At 49.0% G+C, this 22075-nt stretch overlaps 8 protein-coding genes across 8 annotated transcripts; 6 read left to right on the forward strand and 2 right to left on the reverse strand.

The window, feature by feature from the left end:
• Nucleotides 1-625: 625 nt before the first annotated feature.
• N7466_004078 (ammonium transporter) lies at nt 626-2460 on the forward strand (the record flags this gene model as incomplete). Its single annotated transcript, XM_057163475.1, has 3 exons — nt 626-743; nt 817-1148; nt 1216-2460. The coding sequence occupies 3 exons, from the start codon at nt 626-628 to the stop codon at nt 2458-2460; spliced, it is 1695 nt and encodes a 564-aa protein (XP_057022156.1).
• A 1426-nt stretch (nt 2461-3886) lies between these two features.
• Nucleotides 3887-4692, forward strand: N7466_004079 (uncharacterized protein; the record flags this gene model as incomplete). The annotated part of the gene is made up of 2 exons (XM_057163476.1): nt 3887-4247; nt 4312-4692. Exons 1-2 carry the CDS (start codon nt 3915-3917, stop codon nt 4690-4692), a joined length of 714 nt encoding a protein of 237 aa, XP_057022157.1. The 5' UTR covers nt 3887-3914.
• A 330-nt stretch (nt 4693-5022) lies between these two features.
• N7466_004080 (uncharacterized protein) lies at nt 5023-8772 on the reverse strand (the record flags this gene model as incomplete). Its single annotated transcript, XM_057163477.1, has 5 exons — nt 5023-6809; nt 6861-7110; nt 7385-7407; nt 7644-7871; nt 7932-8772. The coding sequence occupies 5 exons, from the start codon at nt 8770-8772 to the stop codon at nt 5023-5025; spliced, it is 3129 nt and encodes a 1042-aa protein (XP_057022158.1).
• A 1057-nt stretch (nt 8773-9829) lies between these two features.
• Nucleotides 9830-12321, forward strand: N7466_004081 (Kelch repeat-containing protein; the record flags this gene model as incomplete). The annotated part of the gene is made up of 6 exons (XM_057163478.1): nt 9830-9854; nt 9964-10065; nt 10123-10297; nt 10356-11306; nt 11381-11856; nt 11900-12321. The coding sequence occupies 6 exons, from the start codon at nt 9830-9832 to the stop codon at nt 12319-12321; spliced, it is 2151 nt and encodes a 716-aa protein (XP_057022159.1).
• Nucleotides 12322-12666: 345 nt separating this feature from the next.
• N7466_004082 (Golgi transport complex subunit COG4) lies at nt 12667-15211 on the reverse strand (the record flags this gene model as incomplete). The annotated part of the gene is made up of 2 exons (XM_057163479.1): nt 12667-13926; nt 13991-15211. 2 exons carry the CDS (start codon nt 15209-15211, stop codon nt 12667-12669), a joined length of 2481 nt encoding a protein of 826 aa, XP_057022160.1.
• Nucleotides 15212-15670: 459 nt separating this feature from the next.
• N7466_004083 (SIR2 family NAD-dependent protein deacylase) lies at nt 15671-16829 on the forward strand (the record flags this gene model as incomplete). The annotated part of the gene is made up of 2 exons (XM_057163480.1): nt 15671-15793; nt 15849-16829. 2 exons carry the CDS (start codon nt 15671-15673, stop codon nt 16827-16829), a joined length of 1104 nt encoding a protein of 367 aa, XP_057022161.1.
• Nucleotides 16830-17208: 379 nt separating this feature from the next.
• N7466_004084 (putative hexokinase Kxk) lies at nt 17209-18944 on the forward strand (the record flags this gene model as incomplete). Its single annotated transcript, XM_057163481.1, has 5 exons — nt 17209-17248; nt 17318-17440; nt 17510-17535; nt 17598-18005; nt 18069-18944. 5 exons carry the CDS (start codon nt 17209-17211, stop codon nt 18942-18944), a joined length of 1473 nt encoding a protein of 490 aa, XP_057022162.1.
• A 1087-nt stretch (nt 18945-20031) lies between these two features.
• Nucleotides 20032-22067, forward strand: N7466_004085 (putative MFS transporter; the record flags this gene model as incomplete). Its single annotated transcript, XM_057163482.1, has 8 exons — nt 20032-20229; nt 20309-20396; nt 20470-20568; nt 20639-20840; nt 20932-21247; nt 21337-21767; nt 21825-21963; nt 22023-22067. The coding sequence occupies 8 exons, from the start codon at nt 20032-20034 to the stop codon at nt 22065-22067; spliced, it is 1518 nt and encodes a 505-aa protein (XP_057022163.1).
• Nucleotides 22068-22075: the final 8 nt, after the last annotated feature.

A 22075-nucleotide genomic window follows, 5' to 3' on the forward strand; every position in this document is an offset into this window, starting at 1 on the left:
TTTTTCATATTTACAATTAACAATTGAACTTCCAATTGCCAAAAAAAAAAAGATACAGTAAAAAGAGAGAGCAGTATCATATCAGTTGATTGGGGCGCAGTGGATGATCCCGATTATCCCATTACTGTTGTCATAATCATTTTCCACCTTACTTGACAATTCCTTCAACATTATTCCACTTAACCGCGCCTCCCCCGGGTTTTTTGCGTTAAATTGCTCGGAGCTAATCAATTACCCTGGAATTGGAATTTTTCTTGCTTTTTTTTATTATATTTTTATCCCAGTTTATCTGCTTCCCAATTGCCTCACGCCTTGGTCCGATTTCAGGCCCTGGTGGGCCCGTCGATCCGACTTATCGCTCTGGGACTCCGCAACGGTTCCAGTTTCCAGAAATTCGTTTATATTCCTCGCGACTCTCCCCCGTGGCGACTTTTCCTCTTCTCCACATCCTCGTGCCTGCAGCTCTTTTCGCGATTCATTTAGCTTGCAGCACTTTCCGTTAGAAAAAATTTCTCTCCCTTGCAAAACATCCCACACCCCCGAGGAAAAAAAAAAAACCACTACCGACTACCTTATTTCTCCAGTCGAACGAGCTCTTCGGAGTTCGAATCGTCTATACTCAATCATGTCAACCTTCGAAGGGAAATCCCCGTACTCCCCGGATTATGCATCTTATAACTGGACTGGTGCTCCGTCCGACTATTCTGCACTAACCACCAATGATGCACTGGGTGGTGACTCCCGTATGTAACCAATCCAATCCTTGGACTCGTTGGATTCGCAGTTTCCTCATACCCAGGTTTTTCTTTGATCTAGGCACCGAGAACTTGAACAAATGGTTCCAATCTGGTGATCAGGCCTACATCCTCGTGGCCTCGGCCATGGTCATGGTCATGGTGCCTGGTCTCGGTTTCCTGTACTCGGGCTTGGCCCGCCGAAAGTCCGCTCTTAGTATGATCTGGGCATGTATGGCATCCATGTCCGTCGTCACCTTCCAATGGTACTTCTGGGGTTATTCCCTCGCCTTCTCCCCGACCGCCACCAACGGTTATATCGGTAACCTACGCAATTTCGGCATGATGAAGACCCTGGCCGCGCCGAGTCCGGGTTCTCCACTAATTCCTGATATTCTATATGCTTTCTACCAGGTATGATTCAGCCGGATTTACCATGTCACTCCAAGTCGAACTTCGTTTTTGTTTACATTTCATCTAGATGCAATTCTGTGCCGTGACTGCGGCTATTGTTATGGGAGCTGTGGCCGAGCGCGGTCGGCTTCTCCCCGCCATGGTGTTTACTTTCGTCTGGGCAACCATTGTATACTGCCCCTTGGCCTGCTGGGCCTGGAACGTGAACGGCTGGGCGTATAAATATGGTGTGATGGACTACGCCGGTGGTGGTCCCGTGGAAATCGGATCCGGTTTTACCGCTCTCGCCTACTCCATGGTTCTCGGCCGTCGACAAGAACGCATGATGCTCAACTTCCGTCCCCACAATGTCTCGCTCATTCTACTCGGTACCGTCTTCCTTTGGTTCGGCTGGCTGGGATTCAACGGTGGTTCGGCTTTCGGTGCCAACCTTCGCGCTACCATGGCCTCTTGGAACACCAACCTTACCGCGGCATTTGGAGCTATTACTTGGGTTCTACTCGATTGGCGCTTAGCTCGCAAGTGGTCTATGGTTGGTTGGTGTTCCGGTACCATCTCCGGACTCGTGGCTGCGACCCCGGCATCGGGTTTCATTTCCCCTTGGGCCAGTGTGGTTCTGGGTATCGTGACCGGCATCGTATGCAATTACTCGACCAAGATCAAGTTCTGGATCCGCATTGATGACTCTATGGATGTGTTGGCTGAGCACGGTATCGCCGGTATTGTCGGTCTTGTTTTCAACGCCTTCTTCGCTGACGACGCCATCGTGGGCTTGGACGGTGTCAACACCGGAACCAAGGTCGGTGGCTGGGTCATTCACAACTACAAGCAGCTCTACGTTCAAATCGCCTACATCGTCGCCACTGCCAGCTACGCCTTCGTCATGTCTACCCTGATCGCTCTCGCTATCAACGCCATTCCCGGTCTGAACCTCCGCGCCTCCGAGGAAGCCGAGCTGCTCGGTATGGACGACGACCAACTGGGCGAGTTCGCCTACGATTACGTCGAGGTCCGCCGTGACTACCTTGCCTGGACTCCCCAGCAAAAGGACCAGCTTGAAGATGGCCATGAGATCCCCGCTGCTGAGCGCTACGGTATCTGCGAGCACAGCGATATGATGATTGAAGGCCAGCCGCCCAACGGCGAGATCAGCCAGAGCAGCAGAGGCGGTAGCGAGGTGGAGGCTATCCAGGAGATCAAGGTAGCTCCCGGTCCCCGACAAGTCGCTGAGCACCACCCTCCCGACGCCCAGCCTCCCACTGAACAGCCCGTCATGTTGAGGCCTGTCAACGAGAAGACCGAAGATGGCTAAACACCCCACCTCCCTCTCCCTCTCTCTCTCTCGCCCACGACCTCCGCATCTCTTCCAGCCTTTTCTTTTACGCATTTGTTCGATATCCCCCTGAGCGTGTTTTTCTGCATTTCTCCATAAAAGCCTGGGGCTTTTTTGTTTTCTTTCCAACATAATCATCCTGTTTATCATATCTCACCAATCTCCTCCGATACCTCCACCTACAATTTTTCGACCTCCCGCCTCATCATCTATACATGAATATCCGACGAAAAAAACCCACCTATACAACCTCTTCTAGAGGATCCGCACATTTTGTTTCGGGTCTTCCCGACTCGAAAAAAAAAACCTTCCGATTCTGAAAAGCAATGATTATATATGCTTCTTTCTGAGCTGGCACTTTTTTTTTTCTTGGATACGGTGGTGTTGTTATTACCTACCTTTATTCTTCTATCATGGGATTTGAAAGCATTGTATATATTGTGTTTGGTCTTGTTCTTACTTTTATTTTTTATCTTGGACACCGCTATGGAGCTGGCTATGCGGATGTTTGATGATACCTGTTGCACTATAGACAATTTGATTTCAGACTACAGATTTACAAACTTCCAACGTTAACCGTATGCTATCTTCAAATATTAAGTCTAGATGATTACGCACGTGGAGGATGCCAAGGCCGGCCGCTACCTCAAGCGGCAATCTTCATAGCTCCTGTCAGGACCCGACCCGTGATTTCCAGATTAGCCATTTGAAATGTTGGCGCTTTTCAGAAAGTCTACAAGAGTACTTCCTTCTCTCAATGTATCACTGAGTGGGGTTGTACCTAAATTAAATGGCCCTTTGACGAGAGCCATAACATCAGCAGCCCCTTTCCTGCCCCCACAACAGTTCTCAGCATCGAACTTGGTGAAGATTGACCTCGTCGACAAGATCGAAGAAGAAGATCTACCTTCATAAATTGCAGAGAACTACTACCCTGTCCACATAGGCGAAGTCTTCGCATCGAGGTATCAGGTCGTCTCTAAGCTTGGTTATGGCATGTCTTCTACCGCCTGGCTTTGTCGTGACCTTCGGTATGTAGACTGGTCGTGTTCGATCAAAACACACATGTCTAATTGGCTCCAGCGATCATGGCTACAATACATTAAAAATATGCATCCGTGGTCAACGTCCAAACCAAGAAATTGAAGTCTCTGATCACTTAAAAAAAGCCTGCGATCACTTTGGCAAGCGTTTGGTGCGCCTTGTCCTCGATTCATTCGACATCTCGGGCCCTCACGGGACCCATACTTGTTTGGTCTACCAGCCTCTTGGCATGAGCTTCACTGAGCTCCAGCACTTATGCCCTGATAGCGAGCTGCCTGAGGATCTGCTCCGGAAAACCGTCCAACTTATTTTGATATCTTTAGCTTTTGTACACGAGAATGATGTTATCCATACTGGTTAGTTCGCAAGTGCTGACTACTGATTGGGATATGTATACCAAATTAGCTAACGCACTACGAAACATCTCGACAAACAACATACTTCAAGGAGTCGGAGACACTTCGGTTTGGCGTCAGATCGAAGAGGACGAAATATCAAGACCAGTTGCCAGAAAGATACTAGATGATCGGGAAATATACCTCTCTCGGCCGGTGCCTGTAAGCGAAGGATTGCCCGTTCTCTCTGACTTTGGAGAAGCTAGAATTGTATGTGGCAAAGCAAAACAAAGAGGTGATGTAATGCCTGGTATTTACCGGGCCCCAGAGGTGATTCTGGATATGGAATGGAATAATAAGGTTGACATCTGGTCTATTGGTGTTATGGTTAGTTTGGCTTCAAAGTTCGTCCTCGTTGACCCTTAAGTATGCCAACTGACGACGAACTCAGGCTTGGGATATGGCTACAGGTGGCCATCTTTTTTACTCTAAAAAAGAAGGAGTTCTTAACGACGAACAACATCTAGCGGAAATGGTATCGCTCATGGGGCCTCCACCCGAATTTCTACGAAGAAGCGCCAAATCCCTCCGATATTGGGATGGCAAAGGTTGTGCATTTCCCCCCATTTCCTCCCGTTCGTGTCTGTTGCTAATAGGAACACAGGAAATTGGAAAGGTTCTGTGCCCATACCGGATCAATCATTGGAAATGCGGGCTCAGCAATGTCACGTTGAGGATAGGGAGCTTTTTCTGGCTTTCCTTCGCAGGGTTCTATGCTGGTTACCAGAGATGCGACCTCCTGCGGAAGAACTTGCATACGACGAGTTTCTGATGCAGGCAGTATTGAGGAATCATACTATACATAACGAATAATTATTTCAATAATTAAGAGCATACATAAGACCTTACTAAGCTAAAAGCGGAACAGACTAGTTAATATTAAGCTTAATATAAGCCTGAGGTTTTCCACGAGCTCAACTTGATTGGCGTGACAAATCTTGATTATTATCCTTACGGAAGAAATTGCTACCTAGTATTATCATTGCAACATGCCCTATAACCACCATATTCATATCCATTACCCACATGTGCAACATTATTCAATCAACATTATGCATTCCCAGAAATCCTTCAACGAAGAAAAGAAAAATTTAAGAAAAATTTAAACCACGCAAAGTAATGAAATAGCAAAAACGAACAAGACATGCAAAAAGCCTAGCTGAGGGACATTCCTCCGCGTCGCAGCATTCTGAGCAACGCCAGAAGCAGCCGAGCCTGCAGAGCTAGTCCGGCTCCCACTAGCTGAGCTAGAACCCGTACCCGTGCTGCTAACAGTGCCGATCGTCTTGGTACCAGACTCGACGACCGTCGAACCGGGGACAACGACAGTTGATCCGGAAATGATAGCTGTTGAGCTGGGCAATGTGACCGTCGACCCGGACAGTGAGCCTGTGTTCGTAGAGCCGGGCTCCGTGGTGTACGTAGTACCCGGGACGATGACCGTAGAACCGGAAACAATCAGCGTGGAGCTGGGCACCGTGACTGTTGATTCGGTCTGAGATGCTGTGCCCGTGGAGCCGGACTCGGTGTATGTGGTTCCGGGGACGATCACTGTTGAGCCGGAGATTATCTGTGTGGAACTGGGCTGTGTCACGATTGAGCCGGAAGAGGCTGTGGAGGGAGCGGATGACTCCGTTACGGTTGACGCGGAAACTATCACTGTTGAGCCGGAGACGATCAAGGTCGAGCTGGGGAATGTGACGGTTGAGATCGGCGCGGAGGTTGTGCCCTGGCTAGTGGATTGTGTGGCTGTTGTGCCTGAAATAACCTCCGTGGTTGCGGGGATGGTGCTTGTTGAGCTGCCGACTACCACTGTGGAGGCGGACACGGTGGTTGTGCTTTGTGACGCTGTTTGTGTTGACTGTGTTGAAGCTGTTGACTCTGTCTGGGAGCTGCTGCTCGTTATTGTGCTTGCGGTTGACTGCTGGCTACTACTGGTCGAGGATGTAGAGGTCGGGGCAGCAGTGCTGGTAGCAGTCGACTGTGTGCTGGTAGTAGAAGTTGACTGAGCACTGGAGGTGGTAGTTACGACTGAAGTACTCGAAGTGCTCGAACTTGTCGAAGTCGCCGAAGTCGTCGAAGTCGTCACATCAACACAATAGTTCAAATAGCTTGCAAATGTAGGCAGCAGGTCGTTTGTATATATGGACGAGGCAGAGCTGCCCGCCTCAGCACTGATGCAACTCTCGCAATAACCCAATTCTATCTCAAACCCAGATCCAGAGGCACACAACGAAGCGGTTAACCCACTTTTTTCGGCAACAATGGCAACTTGATTGCATATTCCAAAGCAGGCAGAGGGTATGTCATCGACGTCCACACGCTTGACCATTCCACCGAAGAAGTAGCCCATGAATTTGTCATATTTGCCATGAGGTGGTGGAGGCGGCGGAGGGAATATGCTGCTCTTGCCAGTGGGTACGGGATCCACGGCATAGTCGAAGATATCGTAGCTCAAGCCAAAGTTTGTGGGGTTGAGGTTGTAGTAATTGAGCGAGACATTGTAGCCGGATTCGTCATTCCATTTCGGAACTGGAGACACGATACACTCGTCGGGGGAACAGATGTAAGTATCGGCAGGAAGACCGGCTTCAACATTGCAATCGGCTCGATCACCCGTATGAGGGGGGCTGCAGAGGTATCCGGGTGCACATCCCCAGATATAATCGTCAGGTAGCTGGGTGGTGGGTGTGTAGGTTGGGTTGGTGACTAGGCTAGAGCATACAGAAACAGTAGTGATGTGTGTCTGTGTCTCCGTTTGAGTAGTGCCTTGTCCAGTAACACTATAAGTCACCGTTCTGGTGCTGTCGTAGCTCTTCGTGAGCGTGGTACCGGGCTGAGTGACAGTATTTGTAACTGTACTGCCCACTGAGACGGTGGTCTCTGATCCTAAGGACCAAGTCAGTATCTTAAGATTATAGTCTGATCTGGATTATTTACCCGAGGCTGTGATTGTGTCAATGATAGTCAATGTACTTGCTGGGACTGTGGTTGTCAAAGTCCGCGTTGATGCCGGTAAAGTGCTGACGGTCCCTGAGATGGTGAGCGTGCTGGGAGGTTCAGTAGTGACTGTTGTGACTGTCGATGCTGGAATAGTGGTTGTGATATAGCTCGAAACAGTATCAGTTTCCACAATAGTGGTTCCTAAGCCCAATAAATCGTTAGTTCGTCTTATAGTAGCTGTCCATATCTAAAATATTGAGCGTTTACCTGGGGCAGTGGTTGTTAAAGTACTGGCTGGAAGGGTTGTAGTAACAGTCAGAGTTGACGCTGGAAGAGTAGTGACAGTTCCTGAGATTGTCACTGTACTAGGAGGCTCGGTAGTAACTGTTGTGATTGTTGACGCTGGAATCGTAGTTGTGAAATAACTTGAAACGGTATCAGTCTCCACAATAGTAGTTCCTAAGCCTAGTATATAGTTAGTCTTTCAGCAGCTGTATAGGTTTAGAACGTCAACTGCTTACCCGAGGCTGTGGTTGTAATTGTCCTGGCAGGAAGAGTTGTAGTTACAGTCAGAGTTGACGCTGGAAGAGTGGTAGCGGTCCCTGATATAGTGATCGTACGAGGCGGCTTTGTAGTAACGGTCGTGATTGTTGACGCTGGAATCGTGGTTGTGAAATATTTTGAAACAGTATCAGTATCCACGATAGTAGTTTCTTTACCTAGTAGATTATTAGTCTTTTCTTAGCTTCAAGTATGATAAAGATATGGTGGAATATTTACCTGGAGCTGTAGTTCTGCTTATCAAGGTAAAGGTACTGGCTGGAAGGGTTGTTGTGACAGTGAGAGTTGAGGCCGGAAGAGTGCTGATAGTCCCTGATATAGTAATTGTGCTAGGAGGTTGAGTTGTGGTGGTCACTATTGTCGACGCTGGAATAGTAGTTGTGATATAGTTTGAGATGATATCGGTGGTGACCACAGTATCTGTCTCCACCACTGTAATTGCTGGGCCTAATACAATGTTAGAAATTTTAGGAAAAAGGAATAGACTAAACAAACGCTTTTACTTACCTGTAGCCGTGATTGTGTCACTAGTAGTAACAGTTACTGTACTAGCTGGAAGTGTCGTTACCACAGTATGAGTTGATGCTGGTAAAGTAGTGACAGAACCAGAGATAGTAATCGTCCTAGGAGGCGCAGTGGTGGTAGTTCTGATAGTTGATGCAGGGATAGTTCTAATAGACCCAGTGAGAGTATCGGTCTTAAAAATCGTATCCGTCTCCACCACGGTAGTTCCTGGTAGGTTTGAGCCTGTCACAGTGACCGTTGTTTTTGACCCCGACAAGGTCACAGTAGATCCTCCGACAGTTTCGATGTCTGTGGAAATTACGGTGGTTCCTGGCAGGTTTGAGCCCGTCACAGTGACAGTTGATCCTCCGATTGATTCGACATCCGTAGAAACCACAGTGACTGTGCTAGCAGGTGCGCCACTACCCGAGACAGTGATAGTTTCAGTTGCCGTTTGAGTGACAGTATTTACCACCGTGACCGTTGCAGCTGAGCCGGTCTCTGTAACAGTGCAAGTAGATGTTTCTGTGATGGTGTGTGAATTGGATCGCGCAATCGATGTGGTGATGATATCGGTTGTAGTGCAGGTTGTAGTACTAATATCGGTAACTGTATCCGTGACTGTGCACGTGGCCACCTCGCCGTCGCCAACCCAAATTGTAACTCCAATTGTGATGGTTATGTCCACATCAACATCAATCTCTGCTGCCTGTCTGGCCCCCATTACTTGGGTAATAGCTGCCAAAGTGGGGGCGGTTGAAGCAACATCGTTACTTTTCGTTATGGTTGACACACTCAAGGCAGTTGTCGCGAAAAGCGACAACCAAGCGACCGACAACTTCATCGTGAGGTCTCAAGACGCAGCAAGCTTGAAAACGGGCCTCGAAAATGCTCAAAGAGGAAGAATGCAGCACGATGGGGGAAAAGGGAAAAAAAAAGAGCTCCAAGGCACATATGCACGGTCCTCGGGGTGTTTTTCCTCAGTACCTGAGCGAATTCATGTAGCGGAGGCTCAAAAAGGGCCAAGTCATTGGGGCCTCACGGCCCCTCGGAGCCTTGGTCACCGTTTTTCTGTGTTTACATGGTCAGTTTTTTTCCCCCGCAGACAAAGAGAAATCGACCTAAGCCAAGCTCGGGCACAAAGACGGGACGAGAATCCTGCCCGCGAACACGCAGGACAAGGCGTGCAGATGTGGATGCAACTTGGCCAATTCAGCCGCGTGAACAGGGATTAGTTCATGCAAAATATGCAACCCCCTCAACAGATCAGCAGCCTCGTTTAATCTCGACTCGTATCGTGCCTTCTCGCTACTACGCTACTGGATTAGCGGTCGGTCGAGTGCATTCGAAATGCCGAGCTAGTGAGAGGAAACCACCCCAACCAACAAAAAACCCCCTCAAAACAACCCAATTGCGATTTATGGAAAAGATCGGATCCGGCTTACCTTCGATGCAACGATGAGACCGTGCATAACTGGGCTTCTTTGTTAATGGTTGCCCTCGGTGACCTTCCCGGCCCTGGTCATGGTGCGCACGGGTCTTGGACTCTTTGGTCATGGCGGGGAGATTTTATTGATTTTTATGATTTGTAAAAATTTCTATTTTATTTTTACATCAAAGAAAGTGGGAAAAACAAAGCCGCATCGATAACTGCGCCTCCCACTGGTTGTTAGCGGTCATCCTGCTGGTAGACCCGCGATGAGCTTGGCGAGGTGACAATTCTTACCTTGCCCCATCACAAGTCCCATTTGAAGATTTCACATCCGAGTGTGGAGACTTGAGAGTGGCCGTTGAAGGGAAAACAAAAGATGTTTCTGCTAGGGACGTTTTTGACGCTGCTGGCGGTCATAGATCGCACGCAGGGAACATGCGGGCAGTATTATACAGAGATCAGCTCTTCCATGTGTAACTGGGGGTCACTACGTGGTAAGAGATTCTATCTGTGTGATCGCTATGTAGTTTCAAAGTATTGACATTCTTAGCCAACATCATTCGCGATACGATTTACATAGACGGAGGCTATCTCTGGTACGAGGAGTAAGAGAGCCCACCAAAAAGGAAGAGAAGAGTGCGTTGATGCTGACAATTGCCCATTTCAGAATATTCTCAAATAATTGCACCCTTCCGTCATCCGATGGTAAGGATTTTTCGAAGCCCGAGCTTGCTAAGGTATCGAAGCTAACGGAATAAACAGGAAGTTTGTCAGGCTCCGTCTACACTTTCAGCCTTTCGGACTCATTCAATACCACTTCAAATTTCTCCGATATACTCCACTTGAAGGCTATCGCTGGCGGAGCCGGGAGCAACATAGATCCAACATTTATTGACGGTGTAATGTTTGCCAACGACGGCGAATTCTACCTCTATGGGTTGGTACCATCTTACAATGCGCATAAGGTGCTTCGATACTGACGCGATGCACTATAGAGGCGCCGCGATGCTTTCCTCTGATAGCACCGAGGCTTCTTCGGAAGATACTGTACTTGGATATGAGGCTTACCAGTATGATGGGGTCACAATTCAAGACTGGGACCCTATGTGGTGGACAGACACCCTACCGGACAATATGACAACCTACATTACCAACGGCGCTGGAGAGTCCGCTCCTAGCGAGAACCTAGGATTTTACTTCAGTGGAATGCATGCCTCGAGCTGGGGATCCATTTTTTACCCGGCTGAAGCAGCCAACATTACTGCGAACACATTAATCACGGTGAACATGACAGTGATGCGCTCCGAAACATGGGAGAACGATACCATCCCGAGCTATGTCCAAGGCCGCGCGAATGCGGAGCTTGTTTGGGTACCAGTCTCCGAGTCAGGAGTCCTGGTAGCCATCGGGGGTGCGTACGATCCCGCAGACTTATTGGTGACTCTGAGCTCAAACCAGACTGCGCTCAATGAAAAGCTCAGCCCGACATTCATGGAAACGGTCCCTGTTTACGATGTCAGTACCAAAACTTGGTATCTCCAGAACACAACCGGCGATACGCCGCCACAATTGACGGAGTTTTGCTCTGTGCTTGCTAGCGCAGCGGATGGCTCATCACACAATATCTATATCTATGGAGGAGAAACTGGAACCGAGTACTCTGAAGCTGCCTCGGACGATGTGTATGTTTTGTCGCTACCCTCTTTCACCTGGGTCAAGGTCTACAATGGGACAAACACACACGGTCGGAGTCGTCATACGTGCATCAAAGTCTACCCAGACCAAATGCTCGCCATCGGGGGCCTTCACGTCGATTATACGCAGTGTCTTGAGGATGGCATGATCGCCAATTTCAATCTCAACAATCTCACCTTCCAGAACTATGATCCTGCGGAATGGAGTGACTACAAAGTGCCGGACCTCCTGACAGCCAAAATAGGTGGAGAGTAAGTACCGAAAGCTAGCTGAGTACATAGTACTAGTAGTATCCAAGAACTGCCACGGCTAACAGTTTTTACAGTTCCTCAGGAGGCGCCACCGTCACATCCCCATCATCCTGGACCAACTCCTCCCTCGAAGGTATCTTCAGTACAAAATACACCAAAACCATATCAACGTACTGGCCCTATAACACGACTTCCACCGATACCACCACAACGCACCACAAAAAGTTCCCGACTTGGGCAGCGGCTGTGATTGGGGTGCTCTGTGGTCTCCTAGTCATCGGATTGATAATCGTCGCACTTTGGTTCTGGCTCCGACGTCGTCAGCGCCGCCAGGCCGCAAAGGACGACCCTGTGATCCATGAAACTGACGGCCGGCAACGGCTTACCTCCATGTACGGCGGTGGCCCAACTTCACCTATACAAGGCCCAACATCTATTTCAACAGGACAAGAGACGTCCATAGGGATAGGCACAATACAGGAGTCAATCGACACATCTGCCTCCCCCGGCACGGTGGAATCTGGAGGAGGAGCAGTCCACGAGATGCAAGGTACTTCCATCCCCCACCCATACTATACTGACAAGAGTTCCAGATGCGATGCAGAATTTGCCAGCTAACCTTTTTCTCCCCGTAGACTCCTCACCCATCGAACTGCCCACGGCGTTCAACGTCTCCTCTTCCGCACATACCAATCTCACCAGAGGTTCATCCCTAGCCAGTATCGCGCGGGGCTCCTCCCCCTCGCCAATTTTGCCACAGACACCTGCCTCCGAGACTGGTCAATCGTTCATAATACCGAGCCACCAGCGCAGCATGTCAACACGGTCTATTGATAATGTGTTCACGGGTCGGATGTCTCATTTCCACGAGACATTTGAAACCGGGAAGCTCTTTGATAACAACGGAACTGGGTACCACGAGCGCCATGGGTCTGAGGTTTCAGAAGCGAGCTCGACTGCGAATGTTGAGAAAGCTCCCGTTGGTGAGGTTGAAACGATTCATGAGAACGAGTAATGTATGCTTTTTTTATGGTGCAAGTTGTGTAAGGCTTCTGGCGTTTTTGTTATTCAATGTTTGATGATCCGTACATTAATTTCCCTGTGCATACTACGTCTTGGTGTTAACTTGGAACCTTGGAAACGGTTTAATTTATTTGTCCCACCTGCCCAGGTGGGGAGCCCTCACTGGATTGGATTGAATTTAATTACATATTGCTTTCAATGTTGACTATGGTATGTAAGCATCGTAATAAGAAAATTGAAGGGAAATGGGGTAAAAAACAAAGGCTATACTCTAAGAGTTCCATGGAACTACTAATATAATGCGAATGGTAAAAACATAGTACTTCTGGTGCATCTCTCATCTGCGTCGGACCATTGCACGAACGCGTACTCTTTCCTCACGGGTAAGCTTATCTACCACCTCTGCGGCCTCACCGCCCTTCAAAACTTCATCCCACTCATCTTCATCCATACTCATTACCAGCGTCATCTGTACGCACCGGGAAAGTGCTTCGCGGTGGCGGTAGCGACCTGGTGTACCAGATCCGTAACCGACGTCCACTGCGGCACTGACAAGTCCAGCAATATCGCGCTCGAGACGGCCTGCGCCGAGCGGGTTCACCCGGCCCTGGTAAGACCACAACCGTTTCTCTAACAGACGAGCGAAATAAGCGATAGTCACGGTGAGGAGACGGTCAAACGCCTGCTGTGTGAGGATACGGGCTATGGGGACAAGGAGTTCCGACCAGCCAGCTGCAAAGCGAGGACGAACGAGTTCCTTGCTGCTGCCGTCGTGCTCGTGGAAGTCATCCTGGGTATCGATAGCTTGGTCGGCATCGCTTGAAGGGTGGTATTCAATGTCACGGAATGCATCGGCAAGGATAGGCCGGAGTCGGTTCTTGATAACGTTGTTAAAGACGACTTGAATACCGTCGGTGAGAAGGTCATTGACCTTGCTTTCAAAGGAGCTCGCTAGGGCGTAGAGGGTTGTCGCAACCTTAAGTGCGGATGCAGGAGCTGGGAAGAGCGAGAGGAGATGTTCGGTGACCTGCGGCGGTTGATCTTGGTTGCCATCCTTGTAGGTGGGAAGAGGCTGTTTTAAACCCGTGGTGTTTTGAACAATGCGCCGAATATAATCGATGCCGACATCAAGATTGTTGATCTGCACCAGGAATGCGATAATTATTTGCTCTGGGGGCTGGCCTCCCTGAACAGCAGCGCGCGGGTAGCATTCATCACGCATCTTGCGCTGGGTCATGCCGATAAAGTCGGATCCGAGAACGCGAGATAATGTAGGAACGACATTGGTTACCACAGTTTCCTGAGAAGTGGCCAAAGACTGCTGTAAGACCTTGTTGACAATATACATTATGTCATCCACAGCAGAAGTAATGTGAGGAGGGTCTGCTTGGAGTGGTCGTTGCAAATTCAAGTTCAAGCCGGATGGTGATTCATCCAGTTGGAATGCTTTCTCTACAGACCGGCGGAAGAAGAAAGTAGTCATGGCATTAAACGGAGCCACTAGCCGGTCATTGATTTTGCGTGCCAAAGAAGACTCTTGCAAGAACGCAGGAAGCTCATATCTCGTATCGTTATCCTCTTCACCTTCGACGGGAGGCTGTGAACAAAAAAAGTTAGTGGTTGAGCTCTAAAAAATGAAAATATCGATTCGAGTCACTCACGTTACATGTATCTGCCAAGAAGCGACAGTAAAGAGACCAGCGACCGAGCATGATACCCATCTCATTGAGAATTTCATCAATTTCTTTCATGTCAACCCCTTCATCTTCGGTAGCCGTGGCACCTCCTGGAGCCGGCGAGTGTGTACGGGGTTGACCTGGGCGTTGCGCAGGGAGGAAACTCTGCACCAGGAATGTGAATGCATATGACTTGATTTCCATCAACTTTCGATCCACGTGTCGCTCATCGCCCCAAGTGTCAAGGATGATGCCACCTTGTACATCGGCTTCGACCTGAAGTCGCTCAATGACACGACCCATCTTCCGAGGGCCGTAGTGACGTTCGACTAGCCCGCCATGACCATCAATGATCTGTGCGATATGTTCAAATAACTTAGTCAAGGCATTGGCGTAAAAGAAACCGTCCTTAGCCTGCGCCCCTGTGCTGGCATTGAGATTACCGCGCGCTCTTGCCGCCACACCCTGACAGACGTAGCGACCGTAAACATCCTGTCCAACCTCGGATCGACCGATAAGTGGGAACAGCTTGAAGAACCGGGTGATCTTCGCACCGTCATTCTCCTTGACTGCTTTGTCGAATTCCCGCAAGAATAGCCCGCATAATGATTCTGCGGCTGTATCCAAAGTCACACTTGGTGAGTCGGGCACCTCGGCCGTCGGCACCATCTCAGCGGCAAAGGCTCCATTAATCACCGCCGGCGGGATCTGTGAAGCACGGTGAAGGTAGCTGGCCGCTGTCTCCCAATCCTGGGAGGCGCCCATCGACCCTGCAACGCCCAGGGCGCATGCCTTAAGTTCCGCAACCTGCTCCACCACCCCCAATGTAGCTTTCACTCGAGCCTGTTCCAAGTCTAGTCGGCGCACAGCACGCGATATCCGATCAGCTGTGCCCGCTGCTTCGGAAAGCATTCCATGGCTGATGGTTCGGGTCGTGGTTGATTGAGTACCAATGTGGGCTCGCATGAGATCCAACCGACCTAGTTCCCGAGACAAGTCTTTCTGTGAGTTCACCAATGCATCCAAACGGGCAGTCACTGAGGCTTCTTGGGTGTGGAGGCGGGATAGAGCTGCCTTGATCTCGGCCACGGAGTTGGCATTGAAGATATCGGTTCGTGGGGAGGTATCTTCGGTGATCGCAATTGGTTGTTCCAGAGGGGACAGGGAGTCATCATGGCCATTCGTGGCCGGTTGAGATAAGGCCATGGTCAAGACCATTCAGCTTTGGTTTCTTTGATTGAGAGGTACAACTTGCGGGGAATCCAATGTTGACACGCGGTTAAGGTGGCTCCGCGGGCGGTGAGCGGGACTTTTTCTTTCACAAGAAACTTGAAGCTTGAATGTTTGAGCCTCAAAAGAAGCCAATCATTTCATAAGAAATATCTCAAATTCAAAGAGTTTCAGTTCCAGCCGGGGCCTTTATCTACAATCTCCTAACTATTTAGCCTGGGACTAAAAGTATTTCTTTTTGTGCGCCCAACGTCATTTCTCCCCACCACTACTTCACATATTCTTCTCAGAGTCACCCCCAACATTTAAAGTCAGCGCATTTTTCTTTTACTCTTTTGATTCTCTTCCTCTTCACATACTTAGACGGAGACTTCGAGTACAAGTGATCAGATCAAGCGTCAACAACCCCGCTATCAAATCCCGCGGTTCTGCATCATGGGTAACGAAGAGTCAACTATTGTGGATGAGTCCACTCGTCCCTCAGTGTTGGATGCACGCAATATCGAAGCAGTAGCGAAATATGTGAGGGATCATAATGTCCGGAAGATCGTTTTAATGGTTTGTCTTCTATGCCCCCACATACCTTGCAGTCATAGTTAACCAGACAATATAGGTGGGTGCTGGGATCAGTACCTCAGCGGGAATTCCTGATTTCAGATCGCCAGATACGGGACTTTATGCCAATCTGGCTTTTCTCGATCTGGAGGAGCCAGAGGATGTGTTCGACATTGAATTTTTCAGAGAGAATCCCAAGCCTTTCTATGCACTTGCCCATGAATTGTATCCAGGACGCTATCGCCCAACGGTCGCTCATTCCTTCGTCAAGTTGCTTTACAATAAGGGCATGTTGTTAAAACACTTTACACAAAATATCGACTGCCTCGAGCGCCAAGCAGGACTTCCAAATGAGATGCTTGTTGAGGCTCATGGTAGCTTCGCCACTCAGCGTTGTATTGATTGCAAATTGCCTTATCCCGATGACAAGATGCGTGAGATTGTCCAGAAAGCCGAGGTACCATACTGTCTGCACTGCAAAGGCCTCGTCAAACCTGATATTGTGTTTTTTGGAGAAGCCCTGCCCGCTGTATTCCACGAGAACAGTTCGCTACCAAGGCAGGCAGACCTGTGTATTGTCATGGGATCTAGTTTGCAGGTACAGCCTTTTGCCAGCTTGCCATCCATGTGCAGTGAAGGTACACCGCGGGTGCTTATCAACATGGAACGTGTGGGTGGATTAGGATCGCGACCGGACGATGTTTTGGTGCTTGGGGATATCGATGCCGGCGTACGGAAGTTCGCCAAGGCCCTGGGTTGGGAGGAGGAGCTAGAGGAGGTTTGGCAGGAGACTAACCCTGACTCCAAATCTAGGGAGGAAGAAAATGCTCCCCCGAAAACCCGGGACGAGCGACTCCGTGAAGAGATTGACAAACTCACTGAGGATATCGATCGCACCTTGGGCAGAACGGATGCATACCAACAGCGAGTTCGTGAACGGTTGGGCGACTTTAGTAATTCAAGCCGCTCGAACAGCTCATCCTCATCCGAGAATGGGTTGGCGCATGTTTTCCCGCACTTGGCGCGTAAATCTGACTAGATTCGCACCTAGACCGCTTGCAGCGTTGAGAATCTCACCTGGTCCGGTTCAAGATTGTTTCGGAGATCAGTTACTCTACACAGCTTTAGAAATCAAAGATACCAAAGTTCATAATAAAACCAGTTGAAAATCCCGTAACGAAAAGAAGTGGGTTAAAGTGTGTACTGAGGACTCTCTGATTCGTTCGTCCAAGCTCCCTAGGAAAGATTTCCATAATTGACTTTCCAGTGTTTCTTACCGCAGCCAAATCAAGCAAGGCGATCTTTGCCCCACGTCTTTTTCCATATCGTCATTCTCCCCTCCCTTGTTTTCCTTTTCTCTTTTTACCCCTCCCAATTTAAACCGTTTTATTAAAACAAAAAATCTCTATACATTCATCATGGTCGGACTTGGTCCTAAGCACCCACCGTCCCGCAAGGGTGAGCTACTGGTTCTTTGTTTCCTTATCGTGAGCTTGATCGTGTGAGGCTAATCATTCCCCTTCCCAGGCTCGATGAACGATGTGCCCCAAAATCTCCTACAGCAGATCAAGGAGTTTGAAGATGTCTTCACCGTGGACCAGGCCAAGCTAAAGCAGATTGTGGCCCACTTTGTGAAGGAGCTTGAGAAGGGTAAGTCTGGCCCCGCAGATCGCCCCGGTTGCCGACGCGATTGAAGCTTACCATCCATGATAACAATAGGTCTGACCGTCGAGGGCGGCAACATCGTGAGATCCACCACAAACCCACCCATGAAGCAAACTATGAAAAAACTGACAGCATACCATAGCCCATGAACGTTACTTGGGTCATGGGCTTTCCCGATGGTGAAGAACAGGGCACCTATCTCGCCCTCGACATGGGTGGCACCAACTTGCGTGTTTGCGAAATCACATTGACCGAAGCCAAGGGATCTTTTGATATCACCCAATCTAAATACAAAATGCCGGAGGAGCTCAGGACCGGTACTGCTGAGGAACTGTGGGAGTACATTGCCGATTGCTTGGAGCAGTTTATTGAGACTCACCACGGCAATGAGAACCTCACCAAGCTTCCGTTGGGTTTCACCTTCTCTTACCCAGCTACCCAGGAGTACATTGATCACGGTGTCCTGCAACGCTGGACTAAGGGATTCGATATCGATGGCGTTGAGGGCGAGGACGTTGTTCCTCCCCTGGAGGCCATCCTCAAGAAGCGTGTACGTCTGAAGCCCAATCCTTTTCCTTTTTGACCAGCCAACTGATTTCTCTTTTTGATTTAGGGTTTGCCCATCAAAGTTGCTGCCCTAATTAATGACACTACTGGTACTCTTATTGCCTCTTCCTACACCGATTCCGCGATGAAGATTGGCTGCATCTTCGGCACTGGCGTAAACGCCGCGTACATGGAGAACGTTGGATCCGTACCCAAGATTGCACACATGGGTCTCCCTGCTGATATGCCCATTGCTATCAACTGTGAATACGGAGCTTTTGATAACGAGCGCGTGGTGCTTCCCCTGACCAAGTACGATGAAATTATCGACCGTGACTCCCCTCGTCCCGGTCAGCAGGCCTTCGAGAAGATGACCGCTGGTCTCTACTTGGGTGAGATCTTCCGCTTGGCGCTTGTGGACATTCTCGAGTCTCATCACGGCCTGATTTTCAACGGCCAGGACACCTCCAAGCTGCGCAAGCCATACATTTTGGACGCTTCGTTCCTTGCCGCCATTGAAGAAGATCCCTATGAGAACTTGTCGGAGACCGTGGAAGTCTTTGAGCGTGAGCTCAACATCCGCCCCACACAATGCGAGCTGGAAATGGTTCGTCGTCTCGCAGAATTGATTGGTACCCGTGCCGCTCGTTTGTCGGCCTGCGGTGTTGCTGCCATTTGTACAAAGAAGAAGATTGATTCCTGTCACGTCGGTGCTGATGGCTCCGTTTTCACCAAATACCCCCACTTCCAGGCCCGCGGTGCTCAGGCTCTACGTGAGGTCCTGGACTGGGCTCCTAATGAGAAGGACAAGGTTACTATCATGGCTGCCGAGGATGGATCCGGTGTGGGTGCTGCCTTGATTGCTGCTCTCACTCTGAAGCGCGTCAAGGCCGGTAACCTGGCTGGTATCCGTAACATGGAGGACATGAAGACCCTGCTTTAGAATAAACTTTGAACAAAACAACAATAATAATGAACACCTCCAGATGTTCTTGGGCTTGGAGGCATGGGAATCTTGGTTTGCAGAACTGTCTTGAGTTATTGGATTGATGGATTCATATTGCACAGATTTAGACCCTTGGGAAGACCGGAAAACCCCCGGCTCGGCGTGCAGACTATCTTTGCATAACTTCAGGGTGAAATTCAACATGAATTGCATATCTCACTGGTATAATTTAGCCCAACCCACGTGCAAAACACGGTGCTCCACTACACATGTATTACGTAGAAACAACAACAGTTAAAATACCTAAGTGTGGTTGATTTACTGACGTATGGAGGTGCCTCAGGCCAAGTCTTGAGCCACATAAGGTTATCGTGACTGGGGTACCCGAGATCTAAGAAAGGAGATTAAGCTTAATTGTTGGAACTTCCATGGAGAACCACATTTTGCAACATACATAGCCCTTGACCAAGATATTTTAATTCTTTGGTGAAACCTCGGGAATTGCCCGATTTCAAGCGTTCAGACCTATGTTTTTCTCAACAATTGGCTTCTTAACACGCAATCGGCGGGTGAGGCGACGTGATACGCTCCTGATTTCTCTGGGTCTAGCGGGCCCTATGTCGTGATTACCTCCACCGATCGCGCGCAACCAACTCATGCCAAAACCTGCATGGAACAAACAAGAAGGTGTCAATTCCCTTCAAAACAGAATAGCTCGCTAACCATAATAGGTCCGATGTGTCCACGTTTTTCCATATATGGTATTCATCACCGTTGGCCCTGCGCCACTCCACCTCGTTGAGAACTTTAGTCGAATCATAGCACTCCTGTATGCATTTCCCGGGCACCATGTCATTGTCCCCTCTTTTCTCTACCGGAACTTTACTTTATGTGCATACAGTAGCATTCTCTTGTGGATATATGGCGTGCAGAGGCCCTGTCTCCACATGGACCGTACCTCGCAGCAAAATGTTCTTTTGTTTCCCTATAAAGCCCAGATGATATTCCCCAGAGCAGCTCTTGTCGAGTCCCACCGGATACATACTGTACATATCTCGTTTCTTCTGTACTCTGGTCTGTGAACATGTCGGATTCCGACACCAAGGTTGAGGCCACTACTGCCTCGGCAGTTTCCCCTATAGCGTCTTCCGATGTGGACGAAAACTATGAATTCTTCATTCAGCACAGGGGTTTGGAATACACCCCGGAAGAAGAAAAGAAAGTTTTACGAAAAATTGACTTGCACTTGATTCCGATGTTATTCTTCATCTATCTATTACAGGTTAGTACTCTATTTGAAGTTGCCTTGAGTGCTCGATTTTATCTCAATGGAGGCCTGGCACTGACCCTCGCTACAATAGTATCTGGACAAAAATAGCATCAACTTTGCTTCAGTGTACGGTCTCAAGACAGGAACTAAACTTACAGGCTCGGATTATTCATGGCTCAGTTAGTTCGAACACTCCAATCTCTTTGCATGGTTTGCATTGGAGAAAGAAGAATCATTCTAACAATATAACAGGCTCAATATTCTACTTCGGCTACCTGATCGCGCAATACCCAGCCGGACTGGCGATGCAAAAGCTACCGGTCGGAAAATTCTTAGCAAGCACAACAGTCGGTAGGGAAAAAAAACCTTCAAATCATCCAACGCGTCCTTACCTACAGTCTCTAACAACGGAACAAATTAGTATGGGGAGGTCTCCTTATGACAACGCCAGCATGCCACAACTTCGCTGGGATCGCGTCCAACAGATTCCTCCTCGGCATGGTAGAAGCAGTCGTCAATCCGGGCTTTGTGCTCTTGATGAGTATGTGGTATAAGTCGCGAGAGCAGCCTCTTCGCTTGGAAGCGTACTACTGTACCAATGGAATTGCAACCATGTTCGGCGGGTAAGGGATCCCGTTGCTTTATGCTTCCTTTTATGCATCTGGATCAATTGATAACTATGAGGCTAACATGTTTGAAATTTCTCTCTTTTAGACTTCTCGGTTACGCCATTGGACATATCACCACCGGGCTACCGAAGTGGATGTATGTTTTCCTAATCTTCGGTGCCATTTCCCTCGTTATCGGCATCCTTGCATTTTGGCTCCTTCCCGATCTCCCCTCAACAGCCAGATTCCTGAATGAGCGCGAGCGGGCCATCGCCCTCGATCGCATCGCGGGAAATAGGCAGGGTGTGAAGAACCACCAGTTCAAGTGGGATCAGGTGTGGCAGGCGGCGCGTGATCCCAAGACTTGGCTTCTGTTCATTATGGCCATTGGTGCACAGGTGCCCAATTCGGCATTGACCAGTGTATGTATACACCCATTTCTGTCTCGTTAACTGTTTTCGTTCACCATCTGGTCTCCTTGAATATGCATTAACCAGCCCACGATAAACAGTTCACATCCATCATCGTTGAGTCCTTCGGCTTCGACACACTCGGAACCCAGTACCTCCAAATTCCCGGCGGTGCGGTTAACTTCCTCACGCTTATTATCGGTGGCTGGATTGCGACAAAATACCATGGAAAGTTCCATTCCCGCAGTATGTGCATGATTGTTGCGAATCTTACATGCATTCTTGGATCCGGACTCCTGGTCGGTCTACCGAGCTCCAATAAATGGGGCAGATTGGTTGCTTTGTGGCTGTGCTATTTCCAGGGACTGGGATTCAGCATGGGCTTGACTATTATCAGTTCGAATATTGCGGGATACACCAAGAAACAAGTTACCGGTGCTTTGCTGTTCACTGGTTACTGTGTTGGAAATATTATTGGGCCTCAGACTTTCATTGCGAGCGAGGCTCCGGGATATCACAGTGCTTATATTGCGTATGTGAAATCATTCTCTTGTGTCATGGATTCGAACTACGGACTGACAGGTTACAGGATGCTTGCTGGATATTCGGTCAAGTTGGTTTCCATTGTTGCGCTGTACTTGTACATGTACTTGGAGAATAAGCGACGGGATCGCTTAGCAGCTGAGAATGGGGGCTCAGAAGATGATGGCATCGAGGCAGGAATGATGGTATGTTCTTGATTGGATATTGAACCCGAAAATAAGGAGAAGCTAACGGGAATACGCAGGACCGAACGGAAATCGACAACAAAAACTTTCGCTATGTGCTATAATCCAAGTT

This window comes from Penicillium verhagenii (genome assembly GCF_028828195.1).
Source record: "Penicillium verhagenii strain IBT 33310 chromosome Unknown utg000005l_segment0_segment0, whole genome shotgun sequence".
NCBI lineage: Eukaryota > Fungi > Ascomycota > Eurotiomycetes > Eurotiales > Aspergillaceae > Penicillium > Penicillium verhagenii.